The sequence below is a fragment of the Pterocles gutturalis genome, unplaced genomic scaffold (assembly GCF_000699245.1).
Source record: "Pterocles gutturalis isolate BGI_N339 unplaced genomic scaffold, ASM69924v1 scaffold1923, whole genome shotgun sequence".
Taxonomy (NCBI): domain Eukaryota; kingdom Metazoa; phylum Chordata; class Aves; order Pterocliformes; family Pteroclidae; genus Pterocles; species Pterocles gutturalis.
In genome coordinates, this window is record NW_010122683.1 from 77,592 (window position 1) to 104,214 (window position 26,623).

Here is a 26,623-nt window from a genome sequence, read left to right on the forward strand (position 1 = left end):
AAGACAGAAAGAATTTAAGTTCTGTTGGACAAAAACAATACAAAATTTTAATAAGGCAGAACACAAATTTAAGGAGGCCATTTTCTACCAGGCTACATACATTGAGTGTCCTTTCATATTACAGACAGAAAGAAAGGAAAAATCCAGATGACTCAAACCAGGATAGGAAGCAGGATATTGTAAACTCTTCGGAAATCAATGTATTTGCTTGCAGAGAATCTTTCCTCAGTGCTTTCAGAGAAAGATGACATATACCTCATCTAGCGTCTCATAACTAGCACACAGTTAGACAGCTTCATTATGCAAAATAAAACAAAGTAGAAATCTGTATGTGGTTCTCTTTCCTTTTATACAGCATACCAGACTTCAGATTGGATGTTTCACCTTGATCAGAAACAGAAGGAAGCCTTCACATCAAGGCCAACTGAACACTTCATTTCACTGTGTTACTGGCAAGGCAACATTAACAGGCACTTGGCTAGGCTGTTGTGCTGGTGACCTATTACTGAGAGGTTGTTGTGGAACAGCAGCTGGTTCCATTTTACTGATGTGTGTTATGAAGCGTAACCGAAGTTTCAAAGCTGGTCTTAAATTACAAATTATTTTCTCAACCTGTTAAAAAAAAAAAAAAAAAAAAAGACAGAAATGCATTTGGTAAAACAAGAGTATCTTGACATATGTCACTACTGTACACAAACATCACACAAGCACAAGGAAAAAAGGAAAAAGATATAGTAAATAGTGGTGTTTATGTTAACATTTTATATACCATGTTAACTTTTGGACCTCTTCTGATAACTAACCTTAAAAAAAACCCTCCCTGGTGTAACAGTTGTACACCAAAGCTTTGCAAAACAATTCACACAACTGACACTTTTAAAAGTGCATACTGTTATAAACTAAACTTAAAATTGGGTGAGCAATTTTTCACTGAACATGGATGCATTCTTGCTTTTGTCACATGTCAAGTTACACTAATGAATCAGAAATTAGGTAAAACTTTAAAAGATATGGATTGAAATGAAGAAAAGTTATTAATCCAACAGCTTTACTTCTAGGGATTGCTTTAATAATAGTACCTAAAGAACCCTCAAACTATATCTTAAATTTCAGAATACAGAAATTGATCTTGAAATCTGAGATACCTGCTCTCTGCATCTGAAGCTTTTAAATATGTAGAAGTGTACCAACTTCCTAATTTGCATATAGAGGCTAGTCATTTTGTTGAACTGCTACTTATGAAAATAATTCATAAAAAGATTAAATTAGTATATGGGAAGAAAGGTAATTAAAGTACCAATATCTAGTGTTTACTTACTTGGTCCTTCACACTGTCACCTGTAAACATATACTTCATATGATACAAAAAGTCACATATAGGATCCATGTAGTTCAGGTGGGAGGTGTACCGATCTGCATTCAGGAGCATTTCATAAAATGCCACTCCAATCTGTTTCCACATACACAAAAAGCACCCCATATGTAATCAGGTTTTAAAATGCTTTAAAGTAGAAATATAGTTAAACAGTGTAATAAACATATGTACTGCTTTTTAAGTATCTGTGATTCCTAATTATTTACTTTCTTATAAGGACAAATGGGCACGTCTAACTCATCCCATTGTGCTTAACTAAATGATCACATTTTCCCAAGTTAACTTCCAGTGAGTGCAAAGATGGTACTTTGGTACATGCTACATAATTAGTGCTTAAATATCATTGACTGCAATATGGTTTGACTAAACACCTACAAAATTTGCAAAACTAGACCTTAGTAAATCACTATGAAAAGTTTAGCACAAGATTTGAGTCTTCTAGAGAGAAGACATTCCAGCTTACTGCATTCAGCTTGTATCTAGATTCCAGCAAGATCTTCAGCGAATACATACAGTGCATTTTAGCGGTTCAAGCATTTTCTGCAGAGTTTACAACTACAGAGTTTGAATACACTTATTGAGGAAGTGTTGTATGCCAACATATGTGCACCTACGACCATTTAAAGATGGCAATGTGAAACTTGAACTTTGTGCTTCGTCATTTAAGTCAGATGATAGTTACTGCCTACTCTGAAAGCAGCAACTCCTCACTATTTCTTCACACTGAAATCAAGTGCTTGCAATAGAAAGGAGTGGCATGAGAATGTTATGAAGCATGGAAAGATGACAGCTATTTAACTTTTCTTGTATTTTAGTTCAATACAGAGAATGCAGGCACAGAAAAAACTTCCTTCCTGACAGAGGAAGAAGCCAGGCAAAGCAGAATTTACTAGCTATTTATAGTATTATACAGGAATCTATAAAATTATACTGATCCATGCCTAAACAGTACTTTATTACTCTCCAGTACTTTTACTTAAGCACTGCTTTATGAAAAAACTTTTTGGAGTTATTTGTATTGTAGCCCTAAGGAAAAAAAAAAAAAAAAAAAAAGGAAAAAAGCATTCCTAAAGAATTATGTATGTATTTTTTGTTTCATACTTCCAAAGTATACTTAAAAGGCTGCAACTCAGGGGTAAAACTGAAGGAAATATGTAAACAAGTATACAGAAACACTGCCATATGATTACTTAACTTCCTGATATGGTTTCTTTACAGTATCCTGTGTTCATGGTATATCCAAAAACATGGGAGCAGAAATTACAAAACTCTTCTCCCACTATGTATGCATCCCTACACCTTTTGACTTCTTCACAAAACCATGTATGCAAACTGAGTAGTTTAGAAAGAACTGGGGGCGGGGTGGGAGGGGCAGGGAGAGTTGCAGCACAGGAACTAATGGGGACCTAAGAAGGTTAAGAGTGAAGTCCCCAGCACAGGCACTGGAAACTGGGGATGGAAAAGTAATCAGTAGTGGTGGCAGACCTATATGTTACTATTGTCAGACTCTACAAGGTGACAAGATGCACACTTGACATACAGGTTTTGTGTATATCTAACAACAGGAGAGATAGTACAAAGACTTAGGATTCTCAGGTTAAGCTCTTCTTTCTAGAAGGGTCTCTACTACCTTCTGCTTTTAAGCTCATCTGCCTACCAACCAGCTCCATCTCTCTTCTTCCCCTACATTGACGTGAATGTAAGAAACAGCTTGTGCTCCTCCATCCTCACAATTCAGCTCTTGCATACTTCCTTCCCCTGCACAGAAGCTTTTAATACAGGCAGTTAAGTCTGATCCGTATTTTACATGCAGTTTGAGAGCCAAAGAAACCATGTATTGCTTGCCATTTCTGGAGTTACATTTCTTTTTTAAACAAACAAATAAATAAACGAAGTGCTAGGTGTTTTATCCTGAACCAAGCTGACAAGATTTCAATTAACTGGGTAGCTGAATACCAACTCAGCAATTCAGATCCTTCAAAATACTGTTTAATTTGTATAGAATTTAATTCTGAATGTTTATAAAAGATCTCTATCAGATTCTGCTTTGTAGTATAATTGCAAAGCTAAAATAATATACACTGTATAAAGCAGACCAAGTTTACCTCTATCATGCATCGTGTCCTCTCCTGCTGGAACCGTTGTAGAAAAGGACCAACAAGGTGGTAAACATAGAGTAACTGGAACTCTGTTTTCACTATGGGTATCAACACTTCTGTGAGGAACCTGTAATATTTTAAGATTCTTACTACTTCAACTGGAATTTATGCTTTTTCCTTCTTTCCCCTACCCCAAAATCTAGCTACAACATCACATCCTCTCTCACAGATTTGGGACTTCATTTCAGAAAATACTGTGTAGCTCTGCAAATATTAGTTATTTCAAATATAGTTTTTTTCAGTGAAGCTCTAGAGAACACTTCCAGGTATTGTCAATGGACTAGAACAGGCAACAAGGATAGTGATAGGACAAGGGGGAATGGTTTTAAACTAAGACAGGGGAGGTTTAGGTTAGAGATTAGGAGAAAGCTTTTCACCCAAAGGGTGGTGGCACACTGGAACAGGTTGCCCAGGGAGGTCGTGGATGCCTCATCCCTGGAGGCATTCAAGGCCAGGCTGGATGTGGCTCTGAGCAGCCTGGTTTAGTGACTGGCGGCCCTGCATATGGCGGGGGGGGTTGAAACTAGATGATCACTATGGTCCTTTTCAACCCAGGCCATTCTATGATTCTATGATTCTATGATTCTATGAATTCTAAACTTAGCAGAATGACACCCAGTCAAAAAGCTGTTCTCTGACATTTTAACAGTAGCTTTAAATCAAGGTTCAGGATGAATTAAGAGGAATACATCATACCAACTTAATTTTTTTCAAAATTGTAAGACTTAGCAAGTGAAGTCTGTTAGTGTTCTCATTAACATGGCACAGTGGAAAGTCTAATCAACTTTTTAATGAAGTGGTATTCTTCCTTCCTTTAATGATTAAATGGACCACGACCACATCCTTCAGTCAGCAAAGCATCTCAACTTGCAGTAGAGGGTACTTGCTAGAATTAAGGATACATTTACTGATTACAGTTGATGCTTTAGGAATATGCTACAGTCAATGGTTTAAGAAAAATTGAAATCAATAAAGGCATAAAAGCTAACCAAGATAAAAAAGCCTCATTAAAGGCAGTCACACTCTAGGATGAAAGCCCCAAAGCTTACAGATAATAATTATGTCGGCGGAAGAGGCAGCTAGAATAAAACTTGTGATCTAACTGGTGAGTTTTGGAGCTCCCCTGTACATATTCGCTGGTGTAAGTGCTACAAGTACAGCTTTGTTATCTACAATATGCATGGAATTTAAAAGACAAATCATCAAACATCATTACACCTACTTAGGAATGAGAGAAAGCTGTCCAATGCTAGAATGATGCCAGACAGCATGTGCCAAAGCCAAAGTGTAGCTACAACTCATCTCAGAGTAAGACTGGTGACATGCTGTGAAGTCAAACAGCTGGAATGGGTAACCAACCCATTCTGTCTCTGATGTCAAGCTGGGACTGTTGATAACACTCACAATGCGATCATGAAGAACAATCCAGTATGGCTCCTGAAAAAAACAAAAAGTTGGAATTGTTTCTGAAATGAACACCATCTAAGACAATGCTTCCTCAACTCTTTCTAGTATTATTGCATTTCTAAAATGTTTTCAGCTACATGGTAGTTTATAACCCTGTCTGACAAACATGAAAATTAAGAAGCTCAAAACAGAAAGCATACATGTTAGTGGGTGTGGCACACTCAAGGGTGTGGTATTATCAAGACATATTTCATTAATGCAATTATTTAGTTAGCTCATATAAAGGTCTCCAAAAGAAACAGAGCAGAGGCATAAAGCCTTAATGGAAGGAAACAGAATTTTCTGAGTTTTCTGAGTGCAGGCACAAACAGACCAAAAATCCAAGATGGAAACAGGAAACAATAAAAGGTACAAAAGTAAAAGAATAGAGATGAAGATGTAAGGAGACGGACCAGGAAGAACAGTAAGAAGCATTACAAAAATAATAAGGATTAAATCCCTGTTGGCTTTCTTCCAAGAAGAGAAACAATTTTGTTGGAGAAGAGAAGTCACAAGGAGAGGATAACTTTTGCACATACAAGCAACAGGTAAGCAAGATCAAAATTATTCAGACAGTTCTGGTCAGGTACCAAGAGTCATTATCTTCAGATGATAAAAGTTTCTACTGATACACAACCTCTAATACTGCACACATTCACTTTTGCAGTCTTAGGCACATCTCATTTACACGGTTTAAGAGATACAGGATGTGCAAATATAAGCACTAACAGAAAATTAGCTTTGCACCAGAACCCTTACAGATCTTATTTAATAGCTCCAGTTCTCAATACTACACACATGGCATTTAACTATGTTTTTAAATAGGAGTGCTTTACTTCTTTTCATCCTAGCCTCAAAACATAATAGAAAAACAGAAAGCCTGGTTAATTTTTCCATGCTAGAGGAGTAGATGTTTCTCAAACATGCTAGCAGCCTTCCGAATAGCTCTCTCTGAGGAATCTACAGATGTTTGCTGTAAGTTTTCACAACATACTCTAGAAAGATGAAAAACCTTATGTGGAAGAATAAATTTTTAATTTTAAAATACAACATATTCACTCACTGGTAAGGCTGTGATAATTAGTCCAATAGCGTTCATCCAGGCTGTGATATTCTCTCTTGGCACCAGGGGCTGACTAGAGACAGAGAAGAAGAAAACTAAAGCTCTGAAATTCACAACTGCAATTTGTGCTTCTGGTGCACTTAAAGACAAGGTGTACTTATGCAAAGAGTATTTCTCAAGTTGAAAGAACTATAAAAACACATACAGGTGTTTAAGACAGATTAGAGATGGTATAAATGCCATTGTCACGTTGCCTGCAAAACTTTGTTCAGGCATGATTTTGGATTAAGAGCATGTTATCTTCAAAGGCTGTTATCACACTGTTCTTCCTGCTAAATAGGTTTCAGTGCTTAAAGGTTGCTTGTCTGTTTATTGACTCCTTCCCTCCATGTGCCCCAAATAGAGCTAACAATAATACATTACAAAGCTGAATGAGGCTGAAGTAAAATAATTCAAGTTCATCATTGCTCAAAGATGGCATCTGAATCACTGCAAGAATACTAGGTCCTTTCTTTCACTTCAGTTCTTTTCACAGTGGCTGAGCAAGAAACAGAGCTATGGGTCAAACTCAATGCATCATGACAAAAGGATAGCCTTGGCACACCACTTAGTTTCAAAGCACCTCTGATTTTACATGAGCACCAGGAGGATTCAGAGTCCTGACAATGCTTCCTGCCACTTCCCTTGCATTCAAAGATCCTGTGACATTAACTGATGAAATGTCCTCCTCCTAGCACAGCTGAAAGAATAACAGACTTTTTCCAGCCTCTCTGCCATTGAACCCACTGAATAAGTTCTTAGCCTGTGTGAGGCCTTCTCTCTCTCTCTTAAGGGGACCGTGCTGAATCAACTGTTCCTGAAGCACACACAATCCACTGCAGCGCAGATATCCAACACATTATTTTTCTGCTTGATCCCTATAGCCTTGTCTTCTAAAAATACTTTATATATAAAACCTACAGTATTTATACTTAAATAAAAATTTATAAAAACCTAAGAAAATTAGTATCATAAACTACCTTACCAATCTCTAATTATGTATTATATATTGTGAAAAACATTTTCAAAGAGCCAACATACCTCTTCAGCACAACATTCAGTAGTGCATTGCCCACATCCTTCCCTGGAACAGCCAGAGCCATGAGCTCGACACAGGTAACATGGAGAGCATGGGCAGCTGGGTTAGGGAACTCATTGAATCTCCAGTCACAATTTGGAAATGGACCAGGTGATTTGCCTGCCATAGGTGACAACGATTAAGGAAAAAAAAGCTACCCCAACACAGGCTAGCGTAAGCAGCATACTGCTTAAAAAATACATATACACCACACATACTAAGTTGAATTGAATTATAAGGCAAGTTATGAGAACATATAAAACAATCACATTTCATAAAAATAAGACAGGGACAAAATCATGAATGTAAGGAAATGATATGCAGTCACTGAAGGACTACATGAATGCATAGCTACAAATACACTACACACACAAGCCCAGGCAGAGGATAAATTTCTCTGATTAAGAGGTGGGACAAAGCAACACCAACCATCTTATTCACCATCTGCTTCCAAGACAACAAAATGAAAATAACAAGAATTTTCTACTCTGCATAATCTGAAACCATTAATTTGCTTCAGTATAAGATCTTCTAGCAGACTTCTAGGGTGACAGTTTATGGAAAACAAGCACTTGATTAGTCTCTGAAAATATTCCACTTTCACAACCAAGACTAACTCATTTGAGCTACACATAGAAAAGATCTCCAAACATACTGTTAACATTTGCCCAAAAGCAGGGTTTTATATAATTTTAGCTCTCTTTAGAGAGACCTACTAAACTTTCAAGTCACACATAAAAGAAAGGCAAGTTTGGGAAAAGGAGTGAAGGTAGTCACATAACATCCAGAAAACTGGTCAACTCCCACGAATCTGACCCAGAAAGAAGACAACATCCAAGGAGACGTTACTAGCGCTATTCTTTAGAACACAGCTGCATGGGTTCACCAGCTATTTCCACAGCAATTTAAATCAAGTGTAGTCATAACTGTAAAAACTAATAAAAGGCAGCAATTAAGAAGATGTAGGTTTGTGTTTAAAATGTAACTTCCAGTTTTTCCCTCCTAAAAACCAGATTCTCAGCAGTTGCTAACAGCACATATACTGATCTTCAACTAGGCACAGCTTGTTATATACCATCTTAAATGTGGCACTGCTAACAATATTTTATTCTTAGTAATATTGACGATGGCATTAGAAAAAACTATCCTCATTTTCTATATGCTTTGTATCAAGCTGATTTTATGTGGCAATTAGAATTTAATTCCGAATGCATAAACATCAGTATTTGTATTTAAATAGTCAAATATTTATCCAGCTGTACTCAATTTTGTTTTCACCATATGTTTCAAGATGTTTTCGCTAGGGCAGCACAGTCCCCGCATAGAATAACAAAAAAAAAGTACAAGGAAGTAATCTAATACGAGTTCAGACTGATATATACAGCTAAACAAAGCCTCCAAGCTTTAACTCATATCTGAATAGACAGAAATTTATATTTTGATGAAATTAAGCTATAAGACATTGACACAGCCTACTTAATTCGAACTGTAAGAAGGATATTGTCTACTAGTCTTCTAATGAGCTTGCAATAGTAAGTGTCATCAGGAATCCATGGATTGTCTTGGGCATTCATAGCACATTTGAGATAAGTATCACTTAGACACCAGCCTAGTGGGCGATTATCTTTGAGAGAGCCAATTATGGCATGAACAAGTTTTCTTTTGAGGTTTGTGCGCTCTCTGAGATGCCTCTCGTAATAGTGAAGAGTGTTGTACAGGTAAGTCACTGGACGGTCTGCCAAGAAAAGGAAAACAAAAAAAACAGAAGTAACGTCTCGCATCGGGATTCTGTTTATGGTGGCAAATATAAAATGAAGATCAAGAGCTCTACAAGACTAAGTTGTATGTATTTATAAACGGTGCACATGGAATTGATTCACGTTATTTCACTATACTCTGCAACACTGATTCCTTTGTCTTGTACATACACTTTAATCTGAGTCCAGAAGGGTGTAAGTCAAACAAAGAAAGTCAGTATTACTAACAGTTCATATTTAATGATAATACTAATATATTTGTAAGTAAACCCTCTAAATCATTCCTTCATATAAAAAGTATTAAATAGAAAGAATCCAGGTATGAAGCCACAGTAAAGAAAGAATATTGTAAATTGTTTGGGCACAACACAGCAGTGACATCTATATGAAATCTTACTATAAAAGTGCAGTTATAAAAGTGTTAAAAAAAAACAGGTTAAGTAATTTGAATCTTAAGCAAGGATAGAGACAGGAACTGCTTTTTAGCTGTTTCAGTCTTGGTAACAGAAAGTTTGTTAGGACACAGGTCCAAGTACTTACTACTAGAAGGGAATGAAACAGAAAGGTGCGATGGAAGCATGAATTAGCAAGAGCTACCTGAATAAAGCAAGTTCACTGATAGTAGGCTGAAATTCACTAAACAGGGATTGTACTTCCCTGTGGAAATGTACACAGGGCTTACAGAATAGGAAAGGATTAAAACACTGACCTACTAGCAGATGAAAATTATGAAGGGAGGAGATGAAGGAGAACAGAATGATCTCAACATGAATAAAAGTTGGTATTCACAGATAACTTACCATGGAATTTGTATAAACCTCCCAGATGATCCAGTAAAGTTTCTAGTGATTTGGACACTGGAAGCAATTCCAGAAATCTATGGATTACAATATCAAACACTGGCAGAAAGCGCAGGCATACATTTCCAAAATAAATTGGTAGGTACTGGGGCTGGATCTGAACTGGGGGATTGACTTGCTCTGCCAAGCCTTCAAAATACAGCTTTTCAGGATATTTCTGGAGGGAAAGAAATACAACAAAATCAAAAGCTCTTTCCTTGAAAGCAGTGCATTAAGCATTCAGCATCCACATTGCTTTAAAAGACACTTCGTAACCCTCATTATCACATATGAATGCAGTGATACGATTTCACTGTAAAGCTTACTGAAGAAAATTCAACTCGGAGCGAAATGGTTTAGCTATCAGACCAGTAGATAATGTTTTCAGAAAAAAACTAAACAAAACAAAGTCTCACCAGCACTCAAAGTGGGCATTAGAGAACACAAAGCATCCCAAGGCAAAGCTGAAAGCAGTCACTGCTTCTGTGTCCCTTGTCAAGTAATTCAAGAGAAAGCCTGGGGAAATCAGCACTATGGAAAGTTCCTGCATTATATACTGAATCAGAACACTAGAAATAACATGTATGTAATAACTCCCTGGGAAAGAACTGGAGTGTACTCAAATACCAGATGAGTACAGCTGAATGCTGTGACTGAAATTTTTATACGCCAGACTGGGTCTAGTAACTGTGCAGCCATGCCAGAGCACTTCCCAGGCCAATACAATTTGCTTCCCTGCTACCCTTACACTTTTAGGCACTGTTAAGACACTGTATGGCTAAAGCAGATGGCTAATACAGACCAAATAGCTTCCAGATCAGAACTAGATTGTACGTGTTTAGCTACACAAGAGTTTGTTTGTATCTATTTCACCTCAGTGTTGATTTATCTTTTCACAGAACACTTCATTGATACACCCTTTATAGTCAGCAGAAGCTACTATGTTTACAGCAGCATTAAAATCTCAGCAATTCTCTTCCCTAACATATCAGGATACCATGTTCTTGCCACACAGGAGATGAAAGAAGCTTTAATAACTAGGAAAATACTTAGGTTTAACTATTGTTACAGTCATAAAACACCAGAAGGAAATACCTTCTCCCCGACGCACAATAATTGTGTTCTAAACGAATTTCAGTAAAACCACTATTTTAAAATAATTGGATTTTGATGAGCAAGAATGAATCTCCAACCAACTCTTCAGCTGCTTCTACCTTTCAATATCACTGTATTATAATCTTAAAGTTATTACAGAAAAAGTAATTTATTTTTTTTTATACTAGCCCAAATAAATTACGACTTACAAAGTAACTCAAAAAACTGACAAAGCTCTCCTGTCATTTACAGGACAAAAGACTCTCTGGCTGATCTCAACTCCACAGAAAGTACTACAACAAAATAATGTTATTAGTTTTGATACCTTGTGATAACTCATATGCTTAGTATGCCAGTCATTCTGCAGCCAGTGCTCCGGAGAATTCTCCTTCACAAAATCACTCACTCTGTTTCTGAAATCATTAGGCTTCAGTAAGAGTAACTGAATTATGAAGTAACAGACTTGAGCTTCATTTCCTTCATGACTACGCATAGCCTTAAACAAAATGGATCAGAAAACATGAAATTACAGTTGACACTGTTGTCTGCTCTATAACCCCTAAACATTGGCTAGCAAATTTGGCTGCACATGGTACATCTGCACACAAATTCACACTGAACATACGGTCTTTCAACTCTGTTTTTAAAGTGAAGATAAAGAATGGAGGCAGGTTCAATCACCTCCTGTGAAAAGTAGCCAACACATTTTTTAATTCCATCAGCAGAAAGTCTTACAAACTCCCCAGTGACAGCACGTTCACCAAAAATTCTAGCCGTCTTTTAGCTGTTAGGTCTCTTATTGAAAATAACCTATTAATGACATTGCTTTGAATTTCCGGCCACTCTGACAGGTTTGGACTTCAGTTTGAAAACCAAACTAAAGTTAAAACATCCAGCTTTACACTAAGATGAGATTTCAAAATATAAAGTAAAGGATAATTACTGAAGAAAAATATAATTTTCTCTAGGTGAGTTCTGCTTTATTTTTTTGTAGCATAGCCTGGAAAGACATTTATGCCATTTGTCTTACTTTTCTGATGAAACAGGCTGAATTCTAAACAAAGCAAGCATACTCTAATGGGTACAGGATTTTCCATTTGCCTCCGAATCACGGCATGCCGTATGCCTTCTCTCTTTTCAGGCTGCAGAAATAATTGCATAGCTCTGAGGTCAGAGACCTAAAGGACTAATAACAACATTTAATAATACCAATTCAATGGTTGCCACTAAACAACCAAGAAAAGCTTCCTCTGAAGATTCAGAGAACTGTAAGACTTCAAGTTTTATGTTGGTTACAGAAGCAATCTATTATTTTACTTGATTACTGGGTTAGCAAATAGTCACTACTTAAAACCAACGCATTTTTTTAAAGATTGCTCCTGCAAAAGTGAGTCAGAAACCAGACTCTGCATGAAGAACAGGCATCTTATCTTCTAAGGTAATACTTACCAAACACAGTATCAACCTATCCAGTGTTACAATGTTGTATTTCCACACCATGTCATTGAGAATCTCAATACATTTATTGAGCTGCTGGCCTCCTGCAGAGGTAGAGAATTCATACACCAAGAAATCTGCAAATGTCCTGACATGTGCCACCAGAGCTCTGGCCCCAATTCTTTCTAACACTCTAGCAGGGAAGAAGAGAAGAAAAGAAAAGGCAACAAGCAATTGTTACTGTTCTTAATGCTATTTTAACTGGTCTATTTTATAAGAGTTAGTGGGTTTTAATACAATTGTCTTTAAAAAAAAAGACAAAATCCCTCCCTTTATTAAATGAACTTAAGAAAACCCCAGAGCAAGGAAATGCTTCAAGTTCACCAAGTCCTATGTATAGTATTCTGCCTAGAACCCACGCTTTAGTTATGCATTTTCAGTTACACACCCCTTAGGACAATCTTCTGCAACTCAACTTTATTTTCCTGTAGTATGTGTTTTAATACAACCACAGCATTAAAATACCAGTATTTCCTCATTGCACAGAAGAGTAACACATACTATCATATTGTTTCAACAGACCTAACAAGGACTGAAAATAAATAATCTATTTTTCACAGCTGTAGCTGATGCTGTTACTACTGAGAAAAGTAAAAAAAAAATGTAGGACCACCACTGCTATAATAAATTTTCAACTTAATGCAATATTTTGAAAAACAAATTTTCTGTTTACTATTTCAGATTGCTTGAAACACTGCCACTACAAGCAAACTGCTTAATTCAAACACCTCACATCCTTACCAGGAAGAATATGCATTGTATGACCACTGTGTAGTGCCACCAATCTTAAACACTGCACAATCATGGTTATATCCGTGCTAATACCTAACTCCACTCCTTTTTTCCATGCTTTGCATGCTCTGAATTAACAAAAAAGTACAAATGAAGCTGTTAATGCACAAGGCCTATGTCCTCAGAACTGAGAATGCTGCTGCAATAACTTTGAAATAACACATCTTTTAAGCTCACCTGTAGCCGATTTGATTAATGTGATCAGTGTCCAACAACATCTTCCATAGGAGACAAAGGAAAAGTGGGGGTGAACCTTGCATAGAAAAGTGTGTGATTATATCATTCTCATTGGTCATAGACTTCCACTTTCGATATTCTTCTTCCACATTCTTTTTCAAGTTAAAACGGCTTTCCTGGGGTACGTTATTCTGCTTGAAGAATACCTGGAATACAGTAGGCTTTGCTGTGACTGAGAGCCTAGAGTAAAACATCTGAACAGGCAAACTTCTGCCTGACTTAGCACCTTATGAGTTCCTACTTCCTTGCACAATACAAACCTACTAGGTAGGGCTGTTGTTTCACCGTGACACCACAGTAAGGGTTTGTCACTAACAAAGCTATGTGACAAACTACCACAAGAAAAAAGGCTTCTCCAACTTTTTTTTTTTTTTTTCATTTTACTTTGTTATTTTTAAAGGATCTAATTTACCTTCCACTGGAAGTACCAGTTGGACAAACTTGGCCTTAGAATCTGGGACCAGTGTTGTTTAACATCTTTGTCAGAGACACAGACAGTGGGATTGAGTGCAACCTCAGCAAGTTTGCCAATGGTACCACGTGTGGTGCAGCTGACATGCTGGAGAGAAGGGATGCCATCCAGAGGGACCTGGACAGGCTTGAGAGGTGGACGTGTACAAACCTCATGAAGTTCAACAAGGCCAAATGCAAGGTCCTACACATGGGTCAGGGCAACCCCAAGCACAAATACAGAGTGGGAGGGGAGTGGACTGAGAACAGCCCTGAGGAGAAGGACTTGGGGGTATTGGTAGATGAGAAGCTCAACATGACCCAGCAATGCACGCTTGCAGCCCAGAAAGCGAACAGTAACCTGCATCAAAAAAAGCGTGACCAGCAGGTGGAGGGAGGTGATTCTCCCCCTCTACTCTGCTCTCGTGTGACCCCACCTAGAGTACTGTGTCCAGCTCTGGGGCCCCCAACATAAAAAAAGACCTGGACCTGTTGTAGCAAGTTCAGAGGGGGGCCACTAAGATGGTCAGAGGGCTGGAACACCTCGCATATGAGGACAGGCTGAGAGAGTTCGGGTTGTTCAGCCTGGAGAAGAGAAGGCTCCAGGAAGACCTTAGAGCAGCCTTCGAGTAACTAAAAGGGGCTACAGGAGAGATGGGGAGGAACTTTTTACAAGGACATCTAGCAACAGGATGAGGGCTAACGGACTTAAACTGGAAGAGGGAAGATTTAGACTAGATATTAGGAAGAAATTCTTTACTGTGAGGGTGGTGAGGTTGCCCAGAGAAATTGTGGATGCCCCATTCCTGGAGGTGTTCAAGGCCAGGTTGGATGAGGCTTTGAGCAATCTGGTCTAGTGGGAGGTGTCCCTGCCCATAGCAGGGGAGTTGGAACTCAATAACCTTTAAGGTCCCTTCCAACCCAAAACATTCTATGACTCTACGAATACACTAGGAGAAGCTAATACATTTCTGAAGAAATAAGAATGTTACACTCATGCTGGATTGTTCAGGGACTTGAGATTAATGTAGTCTGGACAGGGGAAGAATCTCACCAACTAGCAAAAGGCAAAGGATCTTGTCAAGAGAGTAAATTAGCTGTATTTCCAACTATAAAACAATCAGTTTGAAACTATTACCTGCAGAGGAGCTGGAAAACAGCTTAGTGTATGCGATGCCCAGTTATGTGGAGTAAAACTCATGATAGTCTGCAATATATCCTTGCACCAAGTTCCCTGAATTGAATCAGAGCCTGTGAAAAAGTCTAGAAAACGTATTGATGATATTAGATTTTCAGAGAAAAAACATGTCTTATTGGTATCCCTTTTGTAGTCACATGCATCAAGGCTTTGCTAGTTCAACACAGTTTCCTTTTTGATCAACTTTTCCCATCTCCTTTCTTTGAATCTTTTTTACTCCACAGAACAAGCTGGATATTATCTTTTTTTATGCTATTAACAATAACAAATTATTTTTAGATTTTGAGCTAAAAATAAAGCAATCTTGATTTTTAAGATTTTATATTTAATTTCCTGTAACAACAGTAAGACAAGCTTTTGCTGATCAACTGATTAGACTTTAAAAAAATCCTGAGGAAGATAATGATGATGAAATTACCATCTTACATTGCTTTAAAAAGGCTGCTCAGCAGTACCCTTCCCAATTAAGCTGCAGAAATAAAATACAAGCCTCATCGCTCCAACTCCAGTGTTGATTTAACATTAAAGGCTGAGCAAAGGTTAAAAAATACTGGTCAGTATTCAAGGGCCATCTCTTCCAAGCACAGGAGAAGTGCATCCCAAGAAAGGGGAAGTCAGGCAAGAATGCCAGGAGGCCTCCATGGATGAACAAGGAGCTCCTGGATTCACTCCGGCACAAAAAGAAAATATTCAGGGAGTGGAAGCGAGAACAGGTTGGCTGGGAGGTATACAAAGAGGCTGTTCAAGCAGCTAGGGATCAGGTTAGGAAAGCTAAAACCCAGACAGAATTAATTCTAGCCAGGGACATTTAAACTGGAAGAGGGCAGATTTAGATTAGATATTAGGAAGAAATTCTTTACTGTGAGGGTGGTGAAGCACTGGAACAGGTTGCCCAGGGAAGTTGTGGATGCCCCATCCCTGGAGGTGTTCAAGGCCAGGCTGGATGAGGCTTTGAGCAACCTGGCCTAGTGGAGGGTGTCCCTGCCCATAGCAGGGGGGTTGGAACTAGATCATCTCTAAGGTCCCTTCCAACCCAAACCATCCTAAAAAAAACCCAAACCAACCAAACAAACAAAAAACCCCAACACCTAACACAAATAAACCCTTTCCCTTTCAAATCACCTCCACCAGTTTTTCCTGAAATCAGTTGTTTTAACTCTCCAGTGAGTCTCCAGACTAGAACCACTAAAAAGTAGATAGAGAAAACATCCTCCACAAAGCTAATAAAAACCTGACCCTGCAATGTCATTGCACATTGTTAAAACATTAAAACACAAAATAAAAGCTTCCCACTCTCCCTTCTGCAGGAAAGCAAACCCAAAACACACAGTACTTTTTCTTACAGGTAACCTGTAGAGGGGGTGGCTTCACCATGAGCAACATACTTGCTGTGAACATTCCAGGTTTTGTTTTTTTTTAAATGGCATGTACCAGTAATCAATCCAAACATTTAAATTTAAAATAATGAAACTGAAAATAAAACAGGAAAAAAACCACTGTATCTCTGTAAAAAAATAAAGTTTTGAACAATGTCTTATTTCACTACTGTTTTAACAACAGCTTTTTTCCTAAAAACAAGTAGTTGGAAAATAAAATTATACCTTTTTCAAAACCAAAAATGTATGGTATATGTTTTATGACTGGGTCATTTCCAACAGTATTTTAGAGAAGTGGCTTGACTACAGCTTTCATATAAATGTCATCTCACAGTAGTGCTACTACCTGTCACATGAGTTGCCCTTGCTAGAGTTAAGATCAAAGCCCTGTTGAGTTCTTCTGATTCTGCTGAAAGAACTGTTTTGGGATCACTGAGGAATCGTGTAAACTGTGGTTGGACTTCCGAGCTGCCCAAAGCTGTGATTAGCCTTAGAGCAGTACTCTCAACACTGAAAGAAGGAAACAATACAGTTAGCAAATAATGCTTATACTGCTGCTTCTAAGATTCCAAAAATACCTAATTTTCCTCCATTTTCTGCTTCAAATAACACTAAAAAATTTGTTCTGAAAGTGATGTTCTTAACCTTTTGGAAAAGTCTGCTTTTTCCACTGTTTAATAAGTCTGTTATCAACTATTTAAATACTTTATTTTCAAATAAAGCTCTGAAAAGTTTATTTTGTGAAAATTACAGGTGCCAAGCCCCTGAAAAAAGAGCCTCAGGTCTCTCCAATTTAGAGCCACCCCCTTTTGTTATCTTTTAAACATCTTCATCTAAACACGGATACATATATAAATAAATATATGCAAACCCAGAATAAAAAGGCATGAATAATGCATGCAAAGTTTCAAAGCTCACTATCACCTTGAAGCAGACAGCATTAAATTGTCCTTATTAAAGAAATGAAGCAGAATTGCTTTATTTTCCAGTGCTCTAGTTGGAAGCGCTTTTCACGCCAGGTAGTTTGAATTAATTCACAAGACTTTTATAGCATTGTGTCTTTGAAATGTCAAAGGCATAGTTTAGTTTACTCCAATCCAGTTGCAGGCACTGCTTATCAAAAGCAACTGATTATCATCCATATTTCACAGACTGAGATGACAAAACAAGATTTAGGTGAATAAAAAGAGCGACATCTTGAATTTATGGAGAAACTTGTCTTCACTTGTTCTCTTTATTCTTGATAAAGGATAAGTAAGCAATTTCAATTTGGACTAAAAAATCACTGTGTAATTAGACTTCCATTATATGAACAGGTAACAATAATGAGGTTGCTCTGTCTCCCTCACATACCCCCAACAAGATGTGTTCTACTCAAAGACTGAATGGACACTTCCTCAACTTTTCTACAGCAAATCCCAGATTCTACATACAAACTGAATTTCATACCCTTCAACTTTGTTAACAGTAAGTTAAACTCAAAGCTTTTCCCTAGAATTATCTGCATATCAACTCTAGAGCTTCCTTAACCAGCTCTTCCATCTTTCTTGTATTCAAAATAGCCATTGTTTTACGTGTGGCTTATGCTGACATAAGACACACGCCATACAATAGAAGTGACATTTTTTTCTTCACTTGGGTTCACGTATAGCCACCATAGCTTTGTGCCAACTCCTTTACAGCTGCAGAATGAATCAGACCATTTCTCTGATCTTACTGAAAATTAACTTCACTAAAGAATTACATGGAACCAACTTAACTCTTGCAATGGAATTAAACATCCTCTACAGGAGTAAGCAAGTGCAGTTTCACTAGCAGACAAGTCAATCACTGTGACTACAAGTAGCAGGCATTGCCCTTTATCTCCAGCGCAAAAAACTCAACAGTTTTCCAACACTTCCTGACAAGACGGTTATGGTGTGCACTCCTGTGTTTTGACCCATTACTGTCTCATGCAACTGCCTTTTTCATGCCTGTTTTGACAAGTGGCTGCCTCATGCAACTCTGCAGAGTACTACTACTAACATCTAACTGTATTTCTGAAACATGACCTGCTGAAATACCACAAAACAGTTTAGCCACACAACCAAGACTGGGAAGTACTTATGTCCCATTTAAACGCAGTTCCTACACAGCTTTCGACATATGAGGGAGGAATCTGAGATTATGGGTAAATATGGTAACCACCACTCACCACAGATGAAGCTGGTTCTGATTAGTCTGTGGCACAGCAGCCAAGGAATGAAGATGGCTGAGCAGCTGGACTCTGTAATGAGGCTGGATGTGGTGCATCCGATAGCTAAACATTTCTAGCAGAGTGTGCAAAATTCCCCACGCATGAGATTTGAACACTGTTGGCAGGAGCTGACCTTATGAAAAAGAGTTCATAAAGTAAGTTTTCCAAGTGGTTACACTTTAAAATACAACTACAGAGTACACTGTGGATAGACTGTTACATTAGGCTGCAAGTCAGACATTTTATTTGAAAATGGTATTATCTCCAAAGAGTGCATGTGCAAGAACTGTTTGAAGATGCTGTAAATGGGTAGAGTTCAATAATCTTTTGAATTAACGTGTACAGCAGATATGCACATTATTTTACGAGTGCAATTAAGTAAGTTTGCATCTAATTAAATAACTGCTTATGTTTTCCCATTAGGCATATTTTTGCACAATGCAGGATAACTAGGAATGTACTGACCATACAAGTGATGGCGTAAAGGGACAGCAGCACATTCACCTGAAATTTACTGCAGCACTAGGATAACTATTACAATTTCTTTTATATTAAAATAATTTAGACATGCATTCAACATGATGCATTATTACATTTTCATTTTTACTATGGTTTCTAGTTGCCAATAAAAGAAAATGCTACCGAACAAAAGGAAGGGGGAAAGAAGAAGTTTTCTTTCTTACTGATAAAGCCTTTGATGCCCAAGGACTCTATTTCCATATAAACCAACAGGCGACTATAAGTTTCCACAAGAGCAGGAGCCAAGGCCACACTAGATTTTGCATGAGCCAACTTAATGACCCTGGTAGCTATGCTATGAATAAGACTGAGGAAAGAGAGAAAGTATTTTCAATCAAAAACAAGGTCTTGAAAGTTAAGAAATGTATTAAGTAAATAAACAGATCTATAAATGATGTGTCCAGACACAGGAAAGCTTTCCAGATGTAGTTACTCACAGATCTACATGTGTTAAAAAAAAAGCTAGCTGAATACTGTACCTCATTTTGGCATGAACTGTGAGTGAGTCCAAGAGGTTCATCGGCAATGGAGTAATAGACACTGATGCCATGCAGTTAGTCCCTGGAAGAGGTATCCTCATGTTGCCATTTCCATAAATAGTCTCTACTAGTACACCCATTGGCAAAGTGAAACACTCTGAATTGGTTGAATAAGCATTGCACAACAATGCAATCTTGTAGTCATTCATCTGTAAGCTTTTATTTCTTAAACTCTGTTGCAAAAACCTGTGTGCCAAAGAGATTAAACATTAAGTAGAAAAAAACAAGCAGAAGAATACATATGCATTCCAGGATTACAGCCACAATAACCCCAGTCAAAAATCCATTGAAAAAATAGTAGAAAAAACCAAAATATTTATTAATTGCATCACATCAAAACAACTACATCTTATGAGACAGTTTCACTGTGTTACAATTTACCTGCATCAGAGAAACACCTCAGGACAAAAATACACTTTAAAAATCAACTTTCCAAACAAAACTTAACCCAATGTACTGCTTATCCAGACTTTCCAAACCACAGTATAATAAAATGAAATAATCAATTTACTTTCAGATTCTCCATCACTAAATTAGATTTCTTAATCTTAGATGTAATATATTATTTCCGTTAGCTGTATGACAATAGCATATTTTGACTTTGAGCTTTCTTAGTCGTGCTTCATTCCTTTGATAACCCTTATACAGCATCCCATCACACAACACATTCTGAATACAGACTTGGAGCTTCCTATTCCATTATATCAAGAGACAAATCAAAACACAACAAAACCCCCAAAACTCACTCATGGTGAAGTTTAAGAGAATGAGGAATGGGAATCTGTAACTTGGAGTTGTCACTATGGGCCTTCCGATTCAGATGAATCCAAATACAGGTCATTGCAAAAGCATGAGTTGACTGGGGTTTGTTAATATCAGGTACAGGAATACACTAAAGAAAGAATACAAGAAAGTGGCATGTTGCATGTATGAGTGTACAGATAGCCAGCAGTCACAAGGTCAAGTTTTTCTTTTTCTGACTTGCAACACCATAAGCAACATTTTTAAAGAAGAGATTCTACCCTCATCTGTGTCTGCAATTTTAAATCAAGAGCTCTGGAAGAGACCTAGACCTCAGTAATTATTCTAAAAAAAACCCCAAAACAAACAATTTAAGCCCTCAGTAAATGGAAGTTCATGGCTAGTGTACACAAATTCAAGACATAGTTACAAAGCATGTACTTTTACTTTCAGCCTTTCATTTATACATTATTCAGAAATCAGTTATTCTTTGTGCTTCCATAGTAGGTACTCAGTGGTTCACCAACATTTTCTGAAAAAAAAGTCTAACTTGTCTAGCATCACCATTATACTTAAAGATTAATACACTTCCTATGAAAAGGAACAGATACACCCCAAAATTCAAAAGGTTTGGCTACAGACTCAGGTATATTATTTACATTGGAAAAGGCACTCTGGCTCTCTCCTTTTGCCGATATCCACATTTCCTTCCCTTTGGTAGAGTTACTACTTCACTAGCACCACTGATAGCGCAGGTGCGACAGCAGCAATGCATAATCAAGGGGAGAGTAAGACAGATGCTCTTAAGAGCAACAGTTGTAGATAACATTTGAACTGCTTGTGAAATTGAATCCTCAGAAATGTCCTAGTCCCACAAACGCTTTAAACAAGTGTAACTCAGAGCCCATCACTACAGGTAAAGTAAATATCAGTCTTTCCATATTTTGTGCTGACAAAAGCAATTGTGAGCTCATGAACCAAATTGTACTGAAGAATTTCTGTGGGTCCAATCTACCTTAAGAGGTGGAAAAAATGCCATGTATCAGTTTGGTACACCACACATTTGTGTTAACATATCTACTGACCCAAAATAGAAGGCACTACGATAAGAGCAAGCAACCAGGAATCCATGTTGACAACGCTCTCATGATGTAAGTTTAAGAACTTCCCCTAACTCCCCCTTCCTTAGGAACCTTCCTTCTAGAGGAATACACAAAGCAAGACTAGGTTTCTACCACAGAATTCATTTTAAGAAACCGTTAATACAAAACAAATTTGAAGTGTCTTGTTCAGTTCTTTGCACCTGAATGTGTCTCTCAGTGTATTATTCTGTTACAGCCCAGATGTAACAATAAAATTCCACATTATTCCTTAATAGTATCCTCAGAACTTTTAATTCCTCAAAACCTTAATCAAAACAAAGTCAAGGAAGAGATGAGTTAACGGAAGTCTTTTTTGCCCCTAAAAACACTGCACAGAAGTGGTTACTGGAAAAACATAGTTAGGAAATAACTAAAATTTTCATATGAAACACCTCTCTCCAACTATGCAGCATGCTGCTGTAACACCGACTCAAGAATGATAGTAACATTGACACATGAAGGTCTCAAGTTGAATTACAAATAAAACTCTTAATTTGGGAGAGAGGACTTACTTCTTTCTCAGGATACAGTAGGTCAAAAAGCTTCATAACTGGGAGGAAGTCAGCCAGGGCATTCTTCTGGATGCTGCCAGAGATGAACTGGAGTAGCACCCACATGAGATGGTCTCTTCCTTTAATGAGACCACGGCCTGCCAACTGTCAAAAACACTCAGTAACAGACAAATACTGCATGCAGAAGAAAAATCACTGCAAAAATTCCTATAAAAGTAGAAGGGCAGAGTAAAACAGTTCCAGCAGAGATTACTGGGAATTTTATAGCAGCACTTAGCTAGAAATGTACATTGTGTTTTCAGAAAGACGGCAAACAGGTACATTTGCTGTAACACAGAAACAGACTCTAGGAGGTCCATGACAATCAATGGTAAGATTCAAAATGTATTTAGCTCTTGAGGATCACTGTTTTGAAAAATTAGCAACTCTTCAATATTAGACTTAAATTGTCACCTTTTAGCCCTGTAGCCAAAGACAGTATTGTCACTGCTAGCATCAGGCTACAGGTTTTATATTAACTCTATCTATAAAAAAAGTCCCTGAACCAGAACAACCTGGGCTTGTTTCATCTGGACCTGTCTGGATTTACTTTTCTGTTTTTTAACTTCTTTATCCGTACTGGCAATTCTCTAATAGCCAGTATTCTGCTCTTAACCTGTACTCTTATCTAGCTTGCTTTAGCTTCAAATTAGATTTGTGCAATTGTGTCGTAAGGTGCCCATTGTTTCAATGGTTCATTAACAGTAATTAAAGGAATGCAATCTTGGCAAAACTAATTTCAAAGATACCAAAAAAGGCAGAGAACTAGAATACATCACAAGTAAAACATGACGTACATAGTATATTTTGATGTGGACAAATGAAGATGGAGCAATGTGTAGCACATGTTAGAAACTGTATTTAAATAACTCACAAGGTATTCCTACAGTGAGGAGAAAGCACGTCCCTTTCTTACCATTGACACCATACTTTCTCTCAGCAAAGATCTCAGGATGTTGCTGACTTACTGTAACCCCTCCTCTCCTTTCTTACGGAGGACTGGCACCACCCTCCTTAGAATTCAGAAAGGCACTGAGCACCAGGAAAAGTGTAAATACTAGAAAGTCTATCAGTTTTAACAGAATTATTATTAAGAAGTAAAAATAACTTTGAACTGTGATTGCCAATATCACTGTAATTGGACAAATGATCTTTGATTAAATTACTTTGATTAGATTGATCAGACAAACAAACTATAAGCTCTTGCATCCATTTACATGGCATGTTTCTTTAGTTCACAAACTGAACAGGGCGTTCACTGTGAAGCTTGGTTGCAAATTGAATGCAACAGCACATTACTCGGATCTTCTGAATTATGCCAGTTTATCTCCTTATTCTACTTACTAGCACACTCTGAATCCAAACGTAATGCAACATTCTGTAACAGAACACACTAGAAATAGACCTAGCTCACAGTAACATGACTTGAGAAATTTCACTTACTTCTACAGAGCACAACAATCAAACACATAAGGTGCTTCTTGCAGGGGTAAGTGACCTTTTTTTTTTAAACTTGTTTTGTTTTTAAAAACTCTCTTACTATGTGGGAGTGATACAAACAATTTACCTTTTGATGGAGTGACAGGACCATATGAGGAAAACTTGCAAACTGAAATAGCACAAAGAAAATGAGCTGGCTGGAGAGATGCTGCCACAGAAGCTGACTGGTTCCACCATCATCAAACTTTTCTTCAGTTTCAGACCGTTCCATGGCATACACCACAAGATCCACCAGCTGGTCCTCCAGCACAGGGCAGCGCTGCTTGTGCTGTAAGGCAGAGATCAGATACAGTATTCCAAAAGCCTTGCCATTAACTTCAGAGCTTGTACAGTTGCAGTTACAGTACAGCAGTTTGACAGAAGGCTGGGAAGCATGAAATGTCTGAACTCAAGTTAAGGATAAGCCAGTGTATTAAAGCTGCACTATGTTACAGGTCATGATGATTTTTCATTTTATCACGTTACATAATTCCCTACTCAGATTCAAAACATAGATCATCAATGCACAAATAACATCTGGGGTTTTTGTTTGGTTTTTTTTTTTTTTTAAATAAATTCACACAGAATGTTATTTCTGTGATCTTGCATTCACAGAAAAAGTCCATTCTTTTAACACACTGGTGGGGGTTCTTTTGTTTGTTTTGGTGGTTTTTGATGGTTTGTCGGTGTTTTTTTTTTTCCTCTTTTCTCCTTTAAGTCCATTTCAAAAGTAGGGATCAACATAAAGGAAAAGATATATCAATTATACCACCAACTCAGAGGAAACATCTCAATACACTATACAGGTGTTTAATGACCGCTCTCTTTTTCACTCTCATTTTGGGCTCACCTACAACCTACAGCTATCAGCAGAATTAACATCTGGTTAACACCCCTATACTTAGGTGCTGCCCTACTGACACAGCACCACCTGGTACAAGACAAGATCAAAAAGACTTGAAAATTAATGTGATAAAAGTTCTACATATTATAAACAGAAATTACATATCACAGTGATGAGCTCTTTAGATGTTAGACTGCCACAATCTCCACACTGAGTGATGCAAACATCATTTAAAATAGACACCTTCCCCTCATGACTTTTAATAGTGATCAAGATACATAAGTTAGTACAGATATATGTAAAGCAGAATGACTACCAGTGGTTTGGAACTCAGCTTATAAATTTCCATTTTAAGACCATCAAGTATAACATCACATATCACGAGTTCTTTAGTGCAACAACCTTTAATTACCCTGCCTTCACACAGTTACATTCGTACAAAGTCCTATTACTAAAGACAAAAAGCTGTGTGGAATTTAACTTATTTCAGATAGTGCTAGCACTTCAGAAATAATCTAACCTCTGTTTGTTTCATTACAATCTCTATTCAGGAATGGTCACTTTTTTTTTCTTTTTTTTTCTTTTTTCTCCTCCCCCCGCAACACCTGATGCCTGTAACATAATGCAGCCTTAAAGAAAACATTATTACTTCAATGATACAAAAGAAAAGGAACTGAGCTGCTCGAACACTAATTATGAAAATGCAGTATCCCCTTCTAGAGGCAAAAGTTGTACATGAAAAAGTTTAAAGAGATTGCCCAAATACTCATAAAACATTTTAGGGATGCCTTAGGTGAGTTCTTTGACTTACTAGCCAGGCAGCCTAAAAACCCCTTTTTAATTAATAAATGAAATTAATAAAAGGAAAGAGAGATGCTGAAAGGAGATGCTTGTTCTACCTTCATCGATGGTAGTCTTTTGCCATGAAAAAAAAATACATATTCTTGTCAATTAAAAAGAAAATGCAAGAATGGGAAAAGTTGACAAAATATAGTGAACAGCATCCCCTGTTGCATGCTCTTCGCCAGCTCAAAACTGCAGAAAGCTACAATTCTAGCTGTGCTTTCCTGAAGCATGCTTAACACAAACCTCCAACTAAAATGGAAAGCATCAATTACTGTTTCACCTTCTCTTCCAGTACGCAATGCCATTATCACAGATCAACCATGTTACAGGTTTACACAAAGCAGTATTGACACCACCAGTTGAGAATACTTTGGGGTTTTTGTGGTCCATTTTTTTCCCCCTCCCAAAGCAACTAATTATGAAGCAGAGCAGGGTGCAACAGACAACACTACAGACTAGTTTATAATCCAGCATGCAAACTACTATGTACAGGGCTTGAAATTTAATAATTTGCTAAGCACTGTGTTAATGTCCAAAAGCCTAATCATGTTAGGCTGTATTCATTTAGAATAAAGTTATTCAAAGAATACAACAGGAAAATATTACTGTTAAAAAAGAAAGCCAGAATTTCCAGTAGGAATTTTCACTATTCTGAATAATTCTAAATTTGGGAAAAGTTTAGGAGCCAAGAAATTAAAAAAACAAACTCACTCATTCTGAAAATCATGCTTTTATTGCTTTAAGAACAATTTTCAATAATAAATAGAGCAATACTTCACAGTCTATCTTCATTAATTTAATTTTCAGGATTTTTTTTCTTTATTTTAATCGAATATATATTTTTGCACAAATTTTGTGTCTATAGTTTTGGAACACTCAGAAATAAAATACTGTGCTGCATAAAAATTTGCAGGATTGGGGCCTTGTTTTATTAATTACTTATAACTGAAAGAACATCTCAGTATACACTGAGACAAATAAAAATATAAGGGAGAGCTGATTTCCCTCACCAATAAGTAGGGATTAATGTTTTGGTAGGTCTTAAACAAAACAAAAACAAACAAATAACCACCCCCAAACCCCACTGTTTTGGATTATATGCAGAAAAACATAGCATTCAAAACCAATATGCTTTTTTCTTAAAGAAAACATTATTCAATTTTTTGTAATTTGGTTACATAAACATATATTCTCCATTTTGCCCTGACAAATACATAATCTCATTTAAAACATTATTAAACCATAAAGCAATACAGGGAGGAAAAAGCAGTACCATGACAACTCGATTCTAAAATTTCTCGAGACCAGCCCTCTGATGAACTAGT

The 26,623-nt window shown here is 37.3% G+C and overlaps 1 protein-coding gene across 2 annotated transcripts in view; it reads right to left on the reverse strand.

The window, feature by feature from the left end:
• Positions 1-315: 315 nt before the first annotated feature.
• MED23 (mediator complex subunit 23) overlaps positions 316-26,623 on the reverse strand; it is a 38,447-nt gene continuing 12,139 nt past the window's right edge. For both annotated transcript variants that reach the window (XM_010077577.1, XM_010077576.1), the window contains 19 exons: positions 23,697-23,897; positions 22,091-22,234; positions 20,442-20,587; positions 19,636-19,881; positions 19,321-19,463; positions 18,596-18,770; positions 16,748-16,911; positions 14,966-15,090; positions 13,318-13,523; positions 12,301-12,481; positions 11,177-11,347; positions 9,718-9,934; positions 8,662-8,895; positions 7,124-7,289; positions 6,044-6,116; positions 4,757-4,971; positions 3,481-3,601; positions 1,319-1,450; positions 316-612 (listed from right to left, as the gene is read on the reverse strand). In XM_010077577.1, coding sequence (XP_010075879.1) covers positions 439-612; positions 1,319-1,450; positions 3,481-3,601; positions 4,757-4,971; positions 6,044-6,116; positions 7,124-7,289; positions 8,662-8,895; positions 9,718-9,934; positions 11,177-11,347; positions 12,301-12,481; positions 13,318-13,523; positions 14,966-15,090; positions 16,748-16,911; positions 18,596-18,770; positions 19,321-19,463; positions 19,636-19,881; positions 20,442-20,587; positions 22,091-22,234; positions 23,697-23,897 — 3,234 coding nt within the window. In that variant the 3' untranslated portion in view covers positions 316-438. The remainder of the gene's footprint in view (positions 613-1,318; positions 1,451-3,480; positions 3,602-4,756; positions 4,972-6,043; positions 6,117-7,123; positions 7,290-8,661; positions 8,896-9,717; positions 9,935-11,176; positions 11,348-12,300; positions 12,482-13,317; positions 13,524-14,965; positions 15,091-16,747; positions 16,912-18,595; positions 18,771-19,320; positions 19,464-19,635; positions 19,882-20,441; positions 20,588-22,090; positions 22,235-23,696; positions 23,898-26,623) is intronic.